Source organism: Myripristis murdjan, chromosome 3, assembly GCF_902150065.1.
Source record: "Myripristis murdjan chromosome 3, fMyrMur1.1, whole genome shotgun sequence".
Lineage (NCBI taxonomy): Eukaryota > Metazoa > Chordata > Actinopteri > Holocentriformes > Holocentridae > Myripristis > Myripristis murdjan.
In genome coordinates this window covers 46,935,110-46,956,227 of record NC_043982.1, presented here as the reverse complement: position 1 = coordinate 46,956,227, position 21,118 = coordinate 46,935,110, and the positions used below count along the sequence as shown (strand labels likewise).

At 45.3% G+C, this 21,118-nt stretch overlaps 1 protein-coding gene across 1 annotated transcript in view; it reads left to right on the top strand.

Annotated features, from left to right (window-relative positions):
• The first annotated feature begins 334 nt into the window (after positions 1-334).
• The window catches only part of otog (otogelin), a 93,602-nt gene continuing 72,818 nt past the window's right edge, over positions 335-21,118 (top strand). Inside the window, 13 exon segments of the mRNA XM_030048693.1 lie at positions 335-347; positions 1,188-1,286; positions 2,018-2,175; positions 4,053-4,174; positions 4,625-4,833; positions 6,830-6,960; positions 7,375-7,481; positions 7,876-7,985; positions 11,780-11,905; positions 12,477-12,585; positions 14,813-14,859; positions 16,523-16,668; positions 20,977-21,109. Coding sequence (XP_029904553.1) covers positions 335-347; positions 1,188-1,286; positions 2,018-2,175; positions 4,053-4,174; positions 4,625-4,833; positions 6,830-6,960; positions 7,375-7,481; positions 7,876-7,985; positions 11,780-11,905; positions 12,477-12,585; positions 14,813-14,859; positions 16,523-16,668; positions 20,977-21,109 — 1,510 coding nt within the window.

Below are 21,118 nucleotides of genomic sequence, written 5' to 3'. Positions count from 1 at the left end.
TCTTTGGGGATTTTATTCTCTGTTTGCTGTTTCCATCAGGCGCTTTTTTTATTTGATGCAGCAAAATGTGAACAAAAAGGGTTTTAAAGGGTTCATGGAAACATGGAAACATGGCTTGTGGCTGGAATATTAAAAAAAATGATCAGAACATCATTTCTGCTGAATCAGCAAAGAAAAGCTAAAACAAAATACCAGACAGTTAGAAAAAAAAACTTTAAAGAAAACTATAATTAATTATAATTATTAAATAATAATATAATTCTTGTTAGAGCTCTTGTGTTTATATGTTTGTCAACTCGTCCTCATTTTGCTGGGGACCCCTGGGACACCCTCAATGACCCGTGCAGGTCCGCGGGCCTCACTGTGAACACAGCATTAGAGGTCAGGCGTCACCCAGGTTTGGACATGATGTGTTTTGCAGTAAAATGTGAACGGACAGGCAGCCAGCTGTGGCCGTGCTCGGTCACATGAAGGTCTCTGTCGGCTGCAGAGTCGCTCACTGGAAAACAACAAGCCAGGCCTCTGTTTCCAGACCCCCCCACCTCACACACACACACACACACACACACACACACACACCCCTCCCCACCGTGCAGCCCGGGGCGGCGGGACACGGGCGGCCGGCCGGACCCTGCAGATGGTGTGGAGGCAGGAGCTGGAACGCTTCCTGAGGCCCGAGGGCAGGGGAATACTCTGAGGAAAACACTCAGATTAGAGTGGAAAATTTATGAGAAAAAAACCTCACAAATTATGAGATTATAAAGTCAAAAATGTACAAGAAAATTAAAAAAGTGAAAACAGTTTGTTCTCCTGTGGGATTCAGTCAGAAGGAAATCCTGCTGGTTTGAGTCCAGCAGCACGGACTTTATAATCTCAGAATTTCCTCATTTTTTGTCCTTATAAATGTGATATTTTTGCCCATAAATTTATCACTTTAACTTCAGAAATTTTTCTCAGATTTTTGTGAGGTGTGTGAAGTGTGTGTTAGGGGTGTGTGAAGTGTGTGTGAAGTGTGTATTAGGTGTGTGTGAAGTCTGTGTTAGGTTTGTGTTAGATATTTTAGGTGTGTGTGAAGTCTGTTAGGTGTGTGTGAGCTGTGTATGAAGTGTTTGCAAGCCTATTGTCCTGTGTGAGGTGTGTGAGGTGTGTGTGAAGTGTGTGTGAGCCTGTTGTCCTGTGTTCGGCAGAGCGCTGTGCGTCCCCCTGTCTGAACGGAGGCGTGTGTGTGCCGCCGGACTCGTGCGACTGCAGCCTGTTGGGGGCGACGGGACGCAGGTGTCAGACAGGTAAGACGCACCTGGACAAAGTCACGCCCCTCAGGCTCGTCTGCAGGCCTCACGTCTGATTGGTCCATAAATCTGGCAGAAGCAGGAGATTTTAGGGTCAGGGGTTCATTCTGCCTCGTTTCAGCAAATTCATACCTGATCCCAGAAAAACTGCACTGAGACACGAGGGATTATCTCATCCCAGATTATTTACCCTGCTGGGAGAAAAACCAGATTGGAGCAGTGACGACGAGCCTGAGGGAGTTTTGCAGCTGTTTTTGTGTCCCGACCCGTCACAGTTTGTGGTTTGAGTGTCCCGACCCGTCACAGTTTGTGTGTCCCGGCCCGTCACAGTTTGTGTGTCCCGACCCGTCACAGTTTGTGTGTCCCGACCCGTCACAGTTTGTGGTTTGTGTGTCCTGACCCGTCACAGTTTGTGATTTGTGTGTCCCGACCCGTCACAGTTTGTGTGTCCCGACCCGTCACAGTTTGTGGTTTGAGTGTCCCGACCCATCACAGTTTGAGTGTCCCGACCCGTCACAGTTTGAGTGTCCCGACCCGTCACAGTTTGTGTGTCTCGACCCGTCACAGTTTGAGTGTCCCGACCCGTCACAGTTTGTGTGTCTCGACCCGTCACAGTTTGTGTGTCCCGACCCGTCACAGTTTGTGTGTCCCGACCCGTCACAGTTTGTGTGTCCCGGCCCGTCACAGTTTGTGGTTTGTGTGTTTTGTGGTTTGTGTGTCGGCTTCAGTTCCCAACCCGGGCTTCGAGCGTGAGATGACCTGCAGGTCCTGGGCTCAGTACAACTTTGAGACGTTTGACGGGCTCTACTTCCACTTCCCGGGCCGCTGCAGCTACACTCTGCTGAGGGACTGCCAGGAGAGCCCGCAGGCCAGCGTGGTGGTGCAGGTACAGGGCCGCCCCGCCCCGCCCCCGGGCCCGGGCCCGGGGCAATAAAACATTTGTGGGCCCCTGAGCTTCACCAGGACTGGATCAGTTTCAGCCCGATTTCATTTCACCCTCTTTTTATTAATCATTTTGATAATTTTGTTGTAATTTTTTTGGACATGTTTTTGTAATTTATTGGTTAATTTTTTTGTACAGATTTTTGGGGTAACGTAATAGTAGGCTAATTGTTATTTTTCTTTTAATATAACTGCAAGGCAAATTTTCAGATCATTTTCTTGCAATTTTTCACTCGTTGGGTTAATTTTCAGGTCTTGTTTTTGCAGTTTTTTGAATCAACGTCATATCGTATTTTGTATGATTTAGTTGTTTTCTTTTTCTTTGTCTTTTTCTTTGTTGTTGTTGTTAACTTTAACATTAACTTTGTTTTTTTCCAAATGGTTGATTATTTAAACTTAAAATGAATGAATAAATAAACAAACAAACAAACAAATAAGTAAATGAAGCTTGGTCATGGGGGGGTCTACTCTGAGGACCCCCCAGTCTTTGCCTGAGGAGCAGCTTTGCTCTGATGATTGACTCAAAGCTCTTTGCTTATTAGAACCAATTACCATTAAATACTGCAATTACCCACAATGCCCCAAAACATCCACAACAAACCAGGACTCTGTTCCTGAAGAGGCAGAAAGACGTTTTTATCTGCGCCTGGGAAACAGCAGCCAGCACACACACAGCCAGCCAGGCAGCAGCCAGCCAGGCAGCAGCCAGCCAGGCAGCAGCCAGCCAGGCAGCAGGCAGCCAGGCAGCAGGCAGCCAGGCAGGCAGGCAGTCAGGTAGCAGGCAGGCAGTCAGTCAGTCAGTCAGTCAGTCAGTCAGCAGTCAGTCAGTCAGGCAGGCAGTCAGTCAGGCAGCAGGCAGGCAGTCAGTCAGCAGTCAGTCAGCAGTCAGTCAGCAGTCAGTCAGGCAGTCAGTCAGTCAGTCAGTCAGTCAGTCAGTCAGCAGGCAGTCAGCAGTCAGTCAGCAGTCAGTCAGTCAGTCAGCAGTCAGTCAGTCAGGCAGTCAGTCAGTCAGTCAGTCAGTCAGCAGTCAGTCAGCAGGCAGTCAGCAGTCAGTCAGTCAGTCAGTCAGTCAGTCAGCAGTCAGTCAGCAGGCAGTCAGCAGTCAGTCAGCAGTCAGTCAGTCAGTCAGTCAGTCAGCAGTCAGTCGTCAGTCAGTCAGTCAGTCAGGCAGTCAGTCAGTCAGTCAGGCAGTCAGTCAGTCAGTCAACAGTCAGTCAGTCAGTCAGTCAGTCAGTCAGGCAGTCAGTCAGTCAGTCAGTCAGTCAGTCAGTCAGCAGTCAGTCGTCAGTCAGTCAGTCAGTCAGGCAGTCAGTCAGTCAGTCAGTCAGTCAGTCAGTCAGTCAGTCATTCAGTCAGTCAGTCTCTCAGTCAGTCAGCAGTCATTCAGTCAGTCAGTCTCTCAGGCAGTCAGTCAGTCAGCAGTCAGTCAGTCAGTCAGTCAGTCAGCAGTCAGTCAGTCAGTCAGTCAGTCAGTCAGACTGATGTTCAGAGCACATGCAGCCTTATTCCCATCCATAAAACATGTTTTTCTTTACTTTTGCTTTCTACAGCCAACATGTGGTGAGGACTCTGAGCCCTGTGGGGGTCCGGGGCCTCAGGAGGGGCCACCTGGGGGCCCGGGGCCTCAGGAGGGGCCACCTGGGGGCCCGGGGCCTCAGGAGGGGCCACCTGGGGGCCCGGGGCCTCAGGAGGGGCCACTCTGGGGGCCCGGGGCCTCAGGAGGGGCCACCTGGGGGTCCAGAGCCTGGAGAAGTTTGAAAACTGATGTTCAGCTGTCACTCTGACCTCATGTCAGTCACCTCACCTTCTGTTACCTTACAGGTGCACAATGACCCGAGCTGTGGCTCCGCCCCCTACACCTGCCGCCGCTCCGTCAGTCTTTTCCTCCCCTGGGAGGGAGAAGTCCGGCTGCACAGCACCAACGTCACCTTCAAAGGTCAAAGGTCAGCAGATACTTTTCATTTTGTGCATTTCATGTTTTCATGATCCAGTTCCTCTGCATGTCCAGAGTTTCCTCTCCAGAACGTTCCTCTGCTCTCCTCCCAGAGCGAGCAGTGGGCTTTCAGAGCTGCCACATCACTCCTCCTCCCTTTCCTCCATTCATTCCACTACGATATGAACATGAACTTTCAGAGCCTTCACACTTTCTTCACTCCAGTTTTCCATCAGCGCAATAAAGTCCTCCACATGAGTTTTCCTAAAAGCAGCAGCACTGTTGGCTTTTCAGGACTTTTTCACACTGAAACGCTCCCTCCTCCTCCTCCTCCTCCTCCTCCTCCGCCAGGGAAAATAGTCCCGTTTTTCCGGTTTTGCTTTCCACAGCCAATTATCAGCCGTGTGGTTTTTGAATGTTGAGGACTTTGTTCTCAGTGTGTCTCTGTGGTTCCTTGCAGTCTGCAGCTGCCGCATCACATCCATGACGTGCAGCTGGAGCGCATCTCGCAGTACGTCCTGGTGACGCAGCAGCACGGCTTCACGCTGGCCTGGGACGGGCTCGCCGGCTCCGTCTACATCAAGCTCAGCCCCGAGTTTGTGGGCCGGACCTGCGGCCTGTGCGGCAACTTCAACGCCGACGTGCAGGACGACCTGACGACCAGCTACGGTACGAACACACTCCGTCTGTCAGTCACTCAGCAAAACATCACATTTGTTTTTTCATGTTCAAGTTTATTTAAAGCCCAGTGACAGTCTCAAAGGGCTGCACATGCCCACAGGTGTAAAACAAACAGGACCTCAAAAAGGTAAAGAATGCCTGACGGTGGGATGAAATCAGGAAACTGAAGCCAGTCGATGTAAAAACCCCAAAACAGTTTCCAGCCTGTTTTGTTTTCCTCCTTTCAAAATGTCTCCATCTCTCCATCTCCTCTTCACAGTTTAAATTGTTTTTGGGGAAGAGATAATGCCACTTGTTTCCAAAGCCAAACAACCAAATATTTAGACTCCTTAAAATGAACCTGCATTGTAAACAAGCGTGATTATCTCATCCCATGGGCAGATCACTTTTAATTTGATTTAAAGCCCCAATCTACATTTTGCAACAGCCCCACAGTCAGAAAATATTAAATATTAAATGTAATGTGGTTGAGTCTCCATGGTCCCCATCTCCCCAAGTGAAGTCGGTGGCGAGGCTCTCTCACAGATCCTGCATCAGGACCCTGTGGAGTCACTGGGATTTAGTGGACAGTGCGACTGCACGTGCACGACACCTGATTGAAGCTGATTTGTTGTTTGATTTTAAGGCAAGGCAGCTTTGTTTATACAACACATTCGATACACAGAGGCAGTTCATGGCACTTGACAGATAGAAAATAATAATAATAATAATAATAATAATAATAATAGTAATAGTAATACTAATAAAACTTTATTTGTATAGCACCTTTCATACAAGAATTGCAGCTCAAAGTGCTTCACAATAAAAAGAAGAACATTTGAAAACACATTAAATAAAACATTAAAAATAATAAAACACTGCACAGGGTGGAATTAAAAAGAAAAGGCTAAAAAATTAAAATAAAATTTGAAATAAAACAAAAGATGCAAATAAAACAATAAAAGACAACAGTGTGGAATAAAATAGGAGCTCGTTAAAGGCTAGAGTGAAAAGGTGGGTCTTTAATCTTCTTTTAAAGATGTCTAGTGAGCTGGCTTCCCTGATGTCTAAAGGTAGTGTGTTCCAAAGCTCAGGGGCATAAGGAACAAAGGCGGCATCCCCAATTTTCTTTCAACTGTTGTAGAGAACCAATAAGCAGCAGACGATCGCAGTGCTCTTTGGGGTGCATAGCCAGTAAGGGAGTTGGCAATGTAGCCCGGTCCTAGCCCATGAAGTGCTTTATATACAAGTAGGAGAACCTTAAAGTCAACTCTACATGTTACAGGGAGTGTAGGGCAGCTAAGACCAGATTAATGTGCTCTCTCTTCCTGGTTCTGGTTAATAAGCGAGCAGCAGAGTTTTGGATGAGCTGAAGTCTGTCAGTGGTTTTCTTTGGGAGGCCGGCAAAAAGTACATTACAGTAGTCAAGTCTGCTTGAGATAAAAGCATGTATCAGTTTTTCAGCATCTTTTTGATTTATAAATGGTCGCACTTTAGCGATGTTTCTAAGGTGGAGGAATGATGTCTTCGTCACCTTATTAATGTGGGACTTGCAAAAAGTACCAACATTTCCAAATGCAAAAAGTACCAACATTTCATTTCAAGGCAGAATAGCAACACATCAGAGTTTGAAGTTTGGATCTAAAAGTAGTTCAAGTTTGAGCTTGTCCGGTATCGTCACAGGGTCACATGACCTGAGAGTCACATGACTTGAGAGTCACATGACCTGAGAGTCACATGACCTGGGGAAAGTAGCAGCATTGTACAGTCAGTTTTGGGCTGCAGGTGAGCAGTGGAGTGGTTTAGGTGTTATGGGTTTTGCTGTGATGAGCTTGTTCCAGGTTTGGTTCCTGCTCGTTCACTTCGGCTCAGAGTCTCTGGAGGAGGAAGAGCAGCAGCTTCCCTCTGGAGGCAGGAAGTCATCATGAGCTCCTGTCCCTGCTGTCATGACAACACACAAACACACACAAACACACACTCTCTCTCTCTCTCTCTCTCTCCTCAGGCGTGCTGACACATGACATCGACATGTTCGGGAACAGCTGGATGGAGGCGGAGCCTCACCAGGAGCGATGTCCCGCCGTGCCGTCTGACTTCCCCTCGCCCTGCGCTGCCGTCGACGCTCACGTCCTGCTGGTGATGTCACTCAGCGTTCACTTCATGTTCACTGCATGTTCACTGCATGTTCACTCCATGTTCACTGCATGTTCACCGCATGTTCACTTCATGTTCACTTCATGTTCACTGCATGTTCACTTCATGTTCACTTCATATTCACTTCATATTCACTGCATGTTCACTGCATGTTCACAGTGTGTTTCAAACTGATCAAACTAAACCATTTCTTTATATATTGATTGCAGTAACTGTAAAATGACAAAGTAAAGCTGAATCCCAGTGCAGACTGACAGACGAGTCGTGGCTCTGCTGCCTCTCAGCTGTTCAGCACATTCAGCTCTTTACAAGTAAAAAGAAAAAGAAAACAGTCTGTCAGTTCATGCAGGACGATGTCGTCATGGTGATTCTGACTGTTTCTCGCTGACGTGACAGAAAGTGGAGGAGGTGTGTGCCATGCTGCTGCAGCCGCCGTTCCTCAGCTGCCACGAGGCGGTCAGCCCGCTGTCCTACATGGCCGCCTGCAGCAACGACCTCTGCATGTGAGTCGCCCGGGGGGCACACAGGGTTACCCGCTGTACATGTTAATGTAGTTACTGAAAAAAGTACCTTGTAGTTTGTGTGGCAGGTGGAGTGCCCCCTGCTTTGGTCAACAAAATGCACATGGAGAATGTTTTCCTAGAACTCACCTGTTACCTGTGAACAGCAGTTTGTTTTTCTTTCTGCAGTTTCACTTCTCTGACTGAAACCAAATCTAACTTTGGTTTCTGGCTCTGTGAGGAGGGCGGCTGTGCCAGCTGTGTGGGCATATTCTATGGGCAGCAGTGATGCGTTCAGAGCATTGTGGCCCCGCCCTCGTGGCCCCGCCCCTCCTGACCACGGCCCTGCTGAAACTCCCTGTGTGTTGTGTTTTGTGTTTTGTCTCGGTGGTTGAAGGTCGGGTCCTAACGGTGAGGCGGTGTGCCAGGTGTTCAGCGAGTACGCCCGGGCCTGCGCCCACGCCGACCACCCGCTGCACGACTGGAGGCAGGAAATACCTCAGTGTGGTATGTTACCTGCAGGCTCCACCCACCACACACTCACCTGCACAATGTCCAGGAAGACTTTTATTTTGTTAAGCAGTCAGGTGTAACCAGGCTGGTCTTCTCTCAGCTCTCAGTTAGTCTGGTCCCTCTGTTCTGTTTTACTAAATGAATTCATTTTAATAATAATACAATACATAATGCAATAATACAATACATTTTATAAATAAAATGCATGCAAATTCAGAGTATTATAAGTTCACTTATTAAAGAAAATAAGTTGAATTTTGAATTAACAGAGCTGGAAGAGGTACTAACAACTTCAACCACATTTAAAGGCAAAATTAGTGAATTGTATGATACTCTTAATAAAGGAAGCCAGACAGTTTTTCCAACGCTGTTAAACATTTGGGAGACAGATCTGGTAATACATTTTGATGAAAATTCCTGTCAAAATATATGTGACAGAATACATTTTCCATTTACAAGTAACAAAATCAACAAAACCAACTTTAAGTTCATCCATAAACTCTATCTTACTCCCATAAAAATGCATAAAATATCTAAAGAAAATTCACCAAACTGCCCAAGATGTAAAATCAAAGAAGGAACATTCTTACACATGATCTGGCAGTGTGAAAAATTAAATCGTTTCTGGAATACGATTCATTTATTTGCAAAATCAGTTTGTTTCATGTGTTTACCTCCTAAATGATATAAATAACTGTTATTTAGATCAAAATAAATGCAGACTGTTAATTACCATAACCTTTTTTTGCCAAGAAATGTATTCTTCTTTTATGGAAAAGTGAATGTTTACTAACATTTAGTGTGTTTTTGGACCACATAGCACACTTTCTTCCTTTGGAAAAAATAACTCTTGAAAGGCATAATGTGAGTCACCTGTTCCATGACCTCTGCAGTCCGTTATTTACTCAAATTTAAAGACATGACTTACAAAAGTATCTGATTGGTCACTGTCTGTGTATTGTAATTGCATTTTTGGATTTTCGATGAGTTTTTTGTGATTGTATTGTTTCATTTTCTTTTTGTATTTTTATCTGTTTATTTATTTAATTATTGTCTCTTTTTTGTTGTTTTTTGTTGTTGTTCTTTTTGTCATTTATGTGGGTATGTATGGGGTGATGGATTGGGGTAGGCGTGGGGCATATTTGTACACCTATGAAACAAACGAATACTGTTGGATATCTTTTGTAACTGAAGGAAAATAAAAAAGAAGATAAACAACATTTTAATAATAATACTCCACTACTACTACTACTACTACTACTAATAATAATAATACTTTAATAATAATAATAATGATAATAATAATAATAATAATTGTTATTTGTGCAGCTTTAAAGTCGAGGACTTTGGTTTGAGTTTTGTGTTTGTCCACACAGCAGCTCATGTATGGAAATAGAAGTGAAGTAAAGGAAGAAAATGACCTTTAACTCTTTGAGACCTGAGCTTGATTTCTTTCAAACTCTTTGTAATTTCTTGCAAATTTTTGGGTCATTTCTTTCGAAGTCTTTTTTCCATGTTTTTGAAAGAAATCAAGTCAAAAATCAATGATAAAGACATCAGGTTAGCTCAGGTTACAAAGGGTTAAAGGCTTTTCAGCACCAGAAATCTGACGTCCTTCCAGCTTTCAAAGGGTTAATTTCAATTAACCCTGCAGATTAACATGGTTGCTCACGGCAACGCTGCTTTGACATGAGGACACTGTCAGGAGCAGCATTCAGACAACCCAGCAGTGTGTGTGTATGTGTGTGTGTGTGTGTGTGTGTGTGTGTGTGTGAACACTACAGGCCTTAACTTTAAGTGTAAAGAATATTTATAAGAATTATCAATAGATTTCTAATAGTTTTCCAAGTTCCCTATATTTTTTACTTGCATTTTGGTGATTTTCATGGCAATCTTTATGTCATGTTTTACTAACTTTTTTTTTTTAACTAATCTTCTGATTTTTTTTTTTTGTTGTTTTGTTTTTTTTTTTGCTAATTTGTGAATCACTTTTCTCCCTCATGTTGTTGAAAGAAACCCAGCGAGGCTCTCAGGTGTCTAAAGTTCATCCTGTATCCTGATGTGGGCGTGGCCTCTTCCAGGTTGGCCACACCCCCATCCGCAGGGCTCACTGAATGGTTTGATGATGATGAAGGTGATGATGCTCCTGTGGCCTTCACAGCCAGCTGAACACCAGTGGGAGGTTTTGGACTCTCCACCTCCTCCACCACCACCATCATCATCATCATCATCATCATCATCATCATCAAAACAGCAGATGAGTTCAAATGTGCTGGCAGGATGAAGCTGTTCAGCACCAACCTGCCACATTGCATGCTGGGAGTTTAAGTGGCTGTTAAGATCCCCGAGCGGCTCGGTTTACCTGCTGGATGCTGAAATGTCGCAGGATCCTTTCAGGACTCAGATTACCATCACAGCCTGCACACACAGGTGCTTTCAGCATCCAGGTGTCCGTTACCTGTCAGATTTATCAGCCTCGCCACAAATCCTCACAGCCTGCAGCGGGACACAGGACAACACTCCAGATTTTGCTCTGTTTTCCTGAGATTATTTTTGATGGCTGGTGTTGCTCCTGAACCTCACGGGACAGATTGTCACAGGATGGCCTCTGTCACAGGATAACAGCACACAGAATAAGAAAACCCCTGAACACAAAACATAACAGACACCATACAGACGAGAGTCCACCTGCAGGAGCTTCCCTGACCCCCCATCCTGAACCCAGAGGCATCAATATGGAGTTGGTCCTTTGCAGCAGAACAGCTTCCACTCTTCTGGGAGGCTTTCTGCCAGATGTTGGAGTGTCTGTGGGAGTTTGTGCCAGATGTTGGAGTGTCTGTGGGAGTTTGTGCCAGATGTTGGAGTGTCTGTGGGAGTTTGTGCCAGATGTTGGAGTGTGTATGGGAGTTTGTGCCAGATGTTGGGGGCTCAGTCCTGCTGGGACAGGAAAGGGCCTTCCTTCCCCAAACTGGTCCCACAGAGCTGGAAGCAGAGAATTGTCCAAAATGTGTCGGTGAGCTGAAGCGTTCAGATTTCCCTTCAGTGGAGCTGAGGGGCCGAGGCCGAGCCCAGAAACACCAGCCCACAGCGTGACCCCTCCTCCAGCAAACTGCACAGTCGGCACAATGCGCTCAGCCAGGACGTCCCAGAACCGAGGGGTCCTGAAGGCAACAGCATGGTCACCTTTAGATCTAAACCTTTTTTTCCCTTTTAAATTTTAGGGGTAATTCTGTGATATGTGTATGGTAATTTTCTTGTAATTTAACTTTAAGTATAAAAAATGTTTATAATGGGGGCGCCCAGCTGGCTCACCGGTAAAGCGCCGTGTACCAGGGCTCCGTCCCGATCGCAGCGGCCGGGGTTGACTCCGACCTCAGGTCCTCTGCTGCAGGTCGTCCCCTCTCTCTCCTGCCTTTCCTGTCTGTCTCCACTGTGACTGTCAAATAAAGCAGAAATGCCAAAAAAAAAATCTTAAAAAAAAAATGTTTCTAGTAATTACAAACAGGTGTTTACTAGTTTTCTAAGTTCCGAAATATTTTTTCTCTTTCTTTCTTTTTTGATCATTGTAAATATTTTGAAATGTTCTGTTATTTACTAATCTTCTGGTATTTGTTGCTAATTCGCTGAGTGCCGTACCTCCACGTGTCTGGAGTCTGGAGCCGGACGGGCCAAACTCCAAATCACTTTTGACTGATGGACACCCTGTCCTGTCTGACTGTGTTGCCATGTGTATTGATATGTGTTGATGTGTGTGTGTGTGTGTGTGTGTGTGTGCGTGTTGTCCACAGCGCGGCAGTGTCCTGCAGGCCTGCAGCACAGGGAGTGCATCAGCTGCTGCCCAGCGTCCTGCAGCGTGGAGAGGCTGTGTATCGACAGCAGGCTGGCCTGTCTGGACGGGTGCTACTGTCCCGAGGGTGAGACGCTGTCCCTCTGTCCCTCTGTCCTGCTGTCCCTCTGTCCCTCTGTCTCTCTGTCTCTCTGTCCCTCTGTCCTTCTGTCTCTCTGTCCCTCTGTCTCTCTGTCTCTCTGTCTGTCCCTCTGTCCCTCTGTCCTTCTGTCTCTCTGTCCTGTGTCTGTTGTTCTGTGTGTCCTTCTGTTTTTCTGTCTGTCCCTGCAGCAGTAGACTTTTTTTTGCAGTTTTCATGTCACTTTTTCTCAGTTTCTTGCTAAACATTATTCTCTGTAGATCCACATTTCTCTGAGCTCAGGTGAAGGACATGTGGAACATTTAGCAAGCAGATGATTGGTTCTCCTGTGGTTCTGCAGCCAGTCAGCAGCACAGAGCCTCAATGCCAGTGCTAATCTGCTCAAACTCACAGCATTTTACAGCCATGGATTATAATCTCAGTTTATAATCCTGTCTGCAGCAGAAATATGGACAGGAACAGTCCAGTTACTGATCAATATCTGGATCAAATGGACTGATCACTTTAGAGCATTGAGCCCCACTGACCGTCTCTCTCTCTGCCTGTCTGTCTGTCTCAGGTCTGATCTATGAGGACGGCGGCTGCGTGGCGTCCTCTGACTGTCCCTGTGAGTATCACGGCATGCTGTACGCCGCGGGCCAGACGCTGCAGGAGGAATGCAACAACTGGTGAGCCCACAGACTGTCTGTCATGTGTAAACAGAATAATTCAAAGAACGTGTAATTGACTTTTTTTCTTCACTAATTCTTGGGAATTTGGATAAAACAGGTTTTAATTTTGAAAAAAAAAAAGCATGTTAAATTACAAAATCTGAAGGTATATCATTATAGGCCAAGGTCTTTTGCATTTTTTTCATAAAATAGGTTTTTCCAGTTATTAGGCTACTTTGTTTTTGTCAACACCGTCACCGTAATGTTTTTTTTTTTTTTTTATTTGAAAGACATATTTTTGTATTAAAGAGACTATTACTTTAATAATTCAACAGCACCAAAGAAACATATTGTAAGCATATTCATTTAAAACCAATATAACTGCCTCTGACGGTGGTGACACTAATCTGACGGTGGTGACAGTCGCCTCATTAAAACATACATTTCCAAAATTTATACCACTCAAGTCAATGGCTTCTTGCTTAACAACTTTATTTAACTATTTGGTACAAAAAATAAGAATCCTGAGCTCTGTTATAAGCATTTTTCAGACTTCAGTCATCACCGTCACACAGAAAACGTGACGGTGGTGATGTCTGACAGTGGTGACAAAAACCTGCTCTTTCACATGATCAGCATGAGTTGTTCACATTAGCCAGCTTGTTTCCCTCCTGTTGCTACCTGCATCAGACCTCTTCTTAAAAAGTATACATTTATTCCATAATCTAATCTAATATTTTTTATACAGAAGTGACGGTGTTGACATGTTATGGTTGTGACAGTAGCAGTGTCCAAAAATATGAAGAGATTTAAGAGAAAATAGCAAACTTCCAGGAGCCTGAGCGGTCTTGAAGCATGCAGTAGAGCTGAAGGTTTGAAAAGGGCTCCTCAGGAATGTAACTGACCTTGTAGTTGTAGAGTTTTTTTTTTCTTTTAAAATAAATATCTGACGGTGGTGACGAATATCTGGGACACATTTTGAGCAACCACAAAATAATAGTAAATATTGTTCAAAACTCATCGTTTGTAGTTTTTAATACATATTATGATGTAATTATTCAATGAAATTATGACTTTTTGTTGTTTTAATCAAGTTGAAATGATTATCTCCTATCTGAGGACAACTGGTTTTATAGGCCATGGGCCAACATATAATCATTAAATTAATACAAATTAAAAATAAACCTATAAAAGAACCTTACAAATGTACAAAGGACCCCCTGATTATGCCCTTGATTCTTTTTATTCATTAAAATGTTGTACATTTCCAGCAGAAATAGCTTTTTTCTTAGTGGGACATGATTTATCCAAATTCTCAAGAATCAGTGTCTTGTCTTTGTGTGTGTAATCATCTTGTGAATTTTTATAGTGATATCTGAAAGTAAAATGTTGATCCCCTTTCCCCTGTGTGTTAAAAACAGTGTTTTTTGGTAATATGTGGTCATAAATAGGTGATTTTCTAAACTTTCCACCAATGAGATTTCTTGGGACTTTTTCCCCTCACTCAGGACAAACTGAGGATACAAAATCAGTTGAGTTTGCTTCTCTTGCAGTTTGTCCCAGGTTGACCCCAATTTTGGCCTAAAATTACTGGACTATATTAGACTGTTTTCATTTTGAGGACAGAGGTGTTGCGCTGCGTTCAGGCTCCGGTGGGAAAGTCCAACACGCTGCGGTCTGACAGCGTTGCCTTCATGAGCCGCCTTGGAAAATGGAGCGTGGAGGACAAACAGTAAAGCAGCAGAGTTCAGTCTGAGCTGAAAATATAATCTGACACCTGATCCTGATCACCTGGCCCGTGACTCCCGACGGAAATGATTCACACATTTTGAAGTTAAGATTTTCCTCGTGCATTTTTTTTTCTTTTTTGCAGATTAAATGATCAGAGTTTTTAACAGCAGAGCTCACGTGTTCCCGTACAGTTCATGTGTTGGAATGAAAGCGTTTTTTCATCAGACTGCGGTGAGTCGGTGTCGCCGTGTCGCCGTGCCGTGTCACCGTGTCGCCGTGCCGTGACGCCGTGCTGTGTCGCCGTGCCGTGTCGCCGTGCCGTGCCGTGACGCCGTGCCGTGCCGTGATGCCGTGCTGTGACACCGTGCCGTCGTCGTGTGCAGTAAATCAGTTTCCATGAGGCCGCCTCACGCTGAGCAGCTGCTTCACTGACTCCACTTTCTGTCAGTAATCCTCATTAGTGGAGGCCTTCATGTTCCCAGAGCACCTGTGGACGCTTTGCTTTCTGTTGCAGCACCTGTGTGGGCGGAGTGTGGAACTGCACCGAGTACAGCTGCCCAGGTACCACACACACACACACACACACACACACACACACACACACACACACACACACACACACACACACACACACACCTAACCAGAGAACTGCAGGGTTCACAGCTGTGTGCTCTGATTTTACAGTGAAACATGCATCAACAACAACAACATGGTAAACAAATCTTATTCTCTGGTATGATTTGGTCCAATCACTGATTCTTGAGAATTTGGATAAATCACGTCCCACTAAGAAAAATCCTATTTCTGCTGGAAATGTACAACATTTTAATGAACAAAAAGAATCAAGGGCATAATCAGGGGGTCCTTTGCACATTTGTAAGGTTCTTTTATAGGTTTATTTTTAATTTGTATTAATTTAATGATTATATGTTGGCCCATGCCCTACAAAACCAGTTGTGCTCGGATAGGAGATAATCATTTCAACTTGATTAAAACAACAAAAAGTCATAATTTCATTGAATAATATCTTTACCACATGAAAGAGTACATCATAATATGTATTAAAAACTACAAACGATGGGTTTTGAACAATATTTACTATTATTTTGCGGTTGCTCAAAATGTGTCCCACATATTCGTCACCACCGTCAGATATTTATTTTAAAAATAATAATAAAAAACTACAAGGTCAGTTACATTCCTGAGGAGCCCTTTTCAAACCTTCAGCTCTACTGCATGCTTCAAGACCGCTCAGGCTCCTGGAAGTTTGCTATTTTCTCTTAAATCTCTTCATATTTTTGGACACTGCTACTGTCACAACCATAACATGTCAACACCGTCACTTCTGTATAAAAAATATTAGATTAGATTATGGAATAAATGTATACTTTTTAAGAAGAGGTCTGATGCAGGTAGCAACAGGGCGAAAACAAGCTGGCTAATGTGAACAACTCATGCTGATCATGTGAAAGAGCAGGTTTTTGTCTCCACCGTCAGACGTCACCACCGTCAGGTTTTCTGTGTGACGGTGATGACTGAAGTCTGAAAAATGCTTATAACAGAGCTCAGGATTCTTATTTTTTGTACCAAATAGTTAAATAAAGTTGTTAAGCAAGAAGCCATTGACTTGAGTGGTATAAATTTTGGAAATGTATGTTTTAATGAGGCGACTGTCACCACCGTCAGATTAGTGTCACCACCGTCAGAGGCAGTTATATTGGTTTTAAATGAATATGCTTACAATATGTTTCTTTGGTGCTGTTGAATTATTAAAGTATTAGTCTCTTTTAATACAAAAATATGTTTTTCAAATTAAAAAAAAACATTACGGTGACGGTGTTGACAACAATAAAGTAGCCTAATAACTGGAAAAACCTATTTTATGAAAAAAAAAAAAGCAAAATGAGGAGGTTGCACCGGTACATTGCTGAACATAATGATAATGATATACCTTCAGATTTTGTAATTCAACTCACTTTTTTTTTTCAAAATTAAAACCTGCTATATCCAAATTCCCAAGAATCAATGCAACGTGATTTCATCAATGTTCTGAAATTGTGAAGATTAAAAGCGTGGACCTGTTTTCACCTGGTTCAGTTTAAAACAGCAGAGGTGGATGTGATGTAGTGGAGGAATGAGCTGAGTGGAGATGTTGGGTCTGTTAGAGGAGGACGGTGTTTGTGCTCGTCCGTCATGGAAGCTGTGTGGCTGTGCGTCTCCTCAGGCGAGTGCTCCGTCACTGGAGATATGTACTTCCACTCCTTCGACGGCCGGAGCTACACCTTCCCCGCGACGTGCCAGTACATCCTGGCCAAGAGCCGCAGCTCGGGGAGGTTCACCATCACCATCCAGAACGCCCCCTGTGGATCCGTGAGTTTCTGCTCTTCTGATTGACGTTCTCCTTGTTGCACTTTGTAGCTGAGGTTCTCACAGATCTGACAATCAGACCATGTTCGCTTGACTTGGTCACTAAAAAAACTGAGAGGAAACAAATTGTTTGATTGGGTTTAGCCGGAGAAAACAAAGCGTCACAGCTCACGGCCGGCCCAAATCTGCAATTTGTCTTTCATGCAGGTGATCTAATAATCAGATGGCGTGATGAGGCGCTGAGCTCCTGAGGGTGAACGCCAGGAAATGTCCCCATCAAACTCACACAGATAATGAACATGAAAAGCGACAAAAGACGGAGGGGTTATTTCCCCGCGAGCTTCCAATTTCCCAACAGCCTTTGAGGCGCTGATGCCTTAGCTCAACATGCGGTGGTGGAGGGGGGGGGGGGGGGGGGGGGGGTTAATGGCGGGGGGATGCAGGATAAGATGTCCCAGTCATCAGAGCAGCAGAGGCCCGAGACCTCTAACAGCCAGCTGAACAGGATTACCTTATCTGGCCCCGACTGACAGAGCTGTGGACGGCTTTGTAGTTGGGGAGGTGAGGAGAGGTGGGGGGTGTGGGGGGGGGGGCAGGCGATGCAAAAACAGGAGGTGAATGATGGGAAGAGTGGGGGGGGGGGCCTAACCTGCTCGGCTATGGAGCTCTGCCACTTATGAAAGAGACGATTCATGGGGGCAGATCGTTTACTGTCAGCCCCTCAGCTCGCCGCCGGCCCGCCAGCAAACACATTACAGCCACAGCAGCAAACTCCCAGCATGCACTGTGTCAGCTGCCTGGAGGGGCGGAGCTCCGCTCTGCATCTGGTGTTGATGATGATGATGATGATGATGATGATGGTGGAAGTGGAGAGTCCAAAACGTCCCACGGGTGTTCAGCTGGCTGTGAAGGCCACGGCATCATCATCATCATCATCATCATCATCATCATCATCATCATCATCATCAAACCAGTCAAACATCTGGGGGCGTGGCCATCCGGTCCTGCTGGAGGCCACGCCCCCAGATGTTTGGTCACAGGATGAACCTTTGACACCTGGGAAACTCTCCAGGTTTCTTTCAGAGACGGGAGGAAAAAAGGGATTCACAAGTTAACAGAAAATTACCAGAATAGTTTTTGAAAGTAGCACAAACTAAATAATATATATAATGATGATTAAAAATTTTCAAGAAACTAGTAAAAAGTGACGTTTTTGACAATTTCCAAAATGTCAATAAAAAAGAAAAAAAGAAATAAAAATAGGGGGAAACAACAACAAAAAACACATAAAAATATTTTTAATTCTTGAAGATATCTTTATGCTTAAATTAAATGACAAGAAAATTACAAATTGATCACAAAATTTTACCTAAAATTTAAAAGGGAAAAAAACAAAATAAAAACCATCACCAAAGAAATCCTCCCAAAACAGTCAGAGTCAGAGTCAGAGTCCCGGGACGGCCTGCAGCTGCTCTAGTGCAGAATATGGTGAAGGATGACTCAGCACTTTTCTGTTATAATACTAACAAGAGTACTGTGTCTCTCTCTGTACTGTAGTATCTCTCTCTGTACTGTAGTATCTCTCTCTGTACTGCAGTATCTCTCTCTGTACTGTAATATCTCTCTCTGTACTGTAGTATTTCTCTCTGTACTGTAGTATCTCTCTCTGTACTGTAGTATCTCTCTCTGTACTGTAATATCTCTCTCTGTACTGTAGTATTTCTCTCTGTACTTTAGTATCTCTCCCTGTACTGTAGTATCTCTCTCTGTACTGTAGTATTTCTCTCTGTACTTTAGTATCTGTCTGTACTGTAGTATCTGTCTCTGTACTGTAGTATCTCTCTCTGTACTGTAATATCTCTCTCTGTACTGTAGTATCTGTCTCTGTACTGTAGTATCTCTCTCTCTCTGTACTGTAGTATCTCTCTCTGTACTGTAGTATTTCTCTCTGTACTTTATTATCTGTCTGTACTGTAATATCTCTCTCTGTACTGTAGTATCTCTCTCTGTACTGTAGTATCTCTCTCTGTACTGCAGTATCTCTCTCTGTACTGTAATATCTCTCTCTGTACTGTAGTATTTCTCTCTGTACTGTAGTATCTCTCTCTGTACTGTAGTATCTCTCTCTGTACTGTAATATCTCTCTCTGTACTGTAGTATTTCTCTCTGTACTTAGTATCTCTCCCTGTACTGTAGTATCTCTCTCTGTACTGTAGTATTTCTCTCTGTACTTTAGTATCTCTCCCTGTACTGTAGTATCTCTCTCTGTACTGTAGTATTTCTCTCTGTACTTTAGTATCTGTCTGTACTGTAGTATCTGTCTCTGTACTGTAGTATCTCTCTCTGTACTGTAATATCTCTCTCTGTACTGTAGTATCTGTCTCTGTACTGTAGTATCTCTCTCTCTCTGTACTGTAGTATCTCTCTCTGTACTGTAGTATTTCTCTCTGTACTTTATTATCTGTCTGTACTGTAATATCTCTCTCTGTACTGTAGTATCTCTCTCTGTACTGTAGTATCTCTCTCTGTACTGCAGTATCTCTCTCTGTACTGTAATATCTCTCTCTGTACTGTAGTATTTCTCTCTGTACTGTAGTATCTCTCTCTGTACTGTAGTATCTCTCTCTGTACTGTAATATCTCTCTCTGTACTGTAGTATTTCTCTCTGTACTTTAGTATCTCTCCCTGTACTGTAGTATCTCTCTCTGTACTGTAGTATTTCTCTCTGTACTTTAGTATCTCTCCCTGTACTGTAGTATCTCTCTCTGTACTGTAGTATTTCTCTCTGTACTTTAGTATCTGTCTGTACTGTAGTATCTGTCTCTGTACTGTAGTATCTCTCTCTGTACTGTAATATCTCTCTCTGTACTGTAGTATCTGTCTCTGTACTGTAGTATCTCTCTCTCTCTGTACTGTAGTATCTCTCTCTGTACTGTAGTATTTCTCTCTGTACTTTATTATCTGTCTGTACTGTAATATCTCTCTCTGTACTGTAGTATCTCTCTCTGTACTGTAATATATCTCTCTGTACTGTAATATCTCTGTCTGTACTGTAGTATCTGTCTCTGTACTGTAGTATCTCTCTCTGTACTGTAATATCTCTCTCTGTACTGTAGTATCTCTCTCTGTACTGTAATATCTCTCTCTCAGTACTGTAGTATTTCTCTCTGTACTTAAGTATCTGTCTGTACTGTAATATCTCTGTCTGTACTGTAGTATCTCTCTCTGTACTGTAGTATCTCTCTCTGTACTGTAGTATCTCTCTCTGTATTGTAGTATCTCTCTCTGTACTGTAGTATCTCTCTCTCTGTACTGTAGTATCTGTATGATGTGTGATACCTCTCTCTGTGTAGAGGATCTTTGGGAGGAACAGAGCTCTGTCCTATGAAACTGTTCAACACCACACTAACGCACTGCATGCTGGGAGTTTTCCTGTAGCGTGTCTTGCCTGCCCCCCTCGCCCCCTCGCCCCTCTCGCCCCCTCTCCCCTCTCTCCCCTCTCGCCCCGCTCGCCCCCTCGCCCCCTCTCCCCTCTCTCCCCTCTCTCCCCTCTCTCCCTCTCGCCCCGCTCGCCCCCTCGCCCCCTCTCCCCTCTCGCCCCGCTCGCCCCCTCGCCCCCTCTCCCCTCTCTCCCCTCTCTCCCCTCTCTCCCCTCTCGCCCCGCTCGCCCCCTCGCCCCCTCTCCCCTCTCTCCCCTCTCTCCCCTCTCGCCCCGCTCGCCCCCTCGCCCCCTCTCCCCTCTCCCCTCTCGCCCCGCTCGCCCCCTCGCCCCCTCTCCCCTCTCCCCTCTCGCCCCGCTCGCCCCCTCGCCCCCTCTCCCCTCTCGCCCCCTCGCCCCCTCTCCCCTCTCCCCTCTCGCCCCGCTCGCCCCCTCGCCCCCTCTCCCCTCTCGCCCCTCTCGCCCCCTCGCCCCCTCTCCCCTCTCTCCCCTCTCGCCCCGCTCGCCCTCCCCTCTCTCCCCTCTCTCCCCTCTCTCCCCTCCTTCCCCTCTCGCCCCATTGTTCCTCTCTCCCCTCTCTCCCCCCTCTCGTCCCTCTCTCCCCTCTCTCCCCTCTCTCCCCCCTCTCGTCCCTCTCTCCCCTCTCACCCCTCACTCCCCTCTGTTCCTGTCCCGTTGCTCCTGTCCCGTTGTTCCTGTCCCGTTGTTCCTGTCCCGTTGTTCCTGTCCCGTTGTCCCTGTCCCGTTGTTCCTGTCCCGTTGCTCCTGTCCCGTTGTTCCTGTCCCGTTGTTCCTGTCCCGTTGTTCCTGTCCCGTTGTTCCTGTCCCTGTGTGAGCGGTGTCTTATGGCAGCGTCTCGTGTCCCCTTGCAGAACCTGGACGGGGCCTGCATCCAGTCCGTGAACCTGGTGGTGGACGAGGACCCGAGGATGGAGATCACGCTGAGTCACGTGGGGGAGGTGTTCATGGCGGGACAGTACCGGGTCTCCCTGCCCTACTCTGACGGTGAGCCCT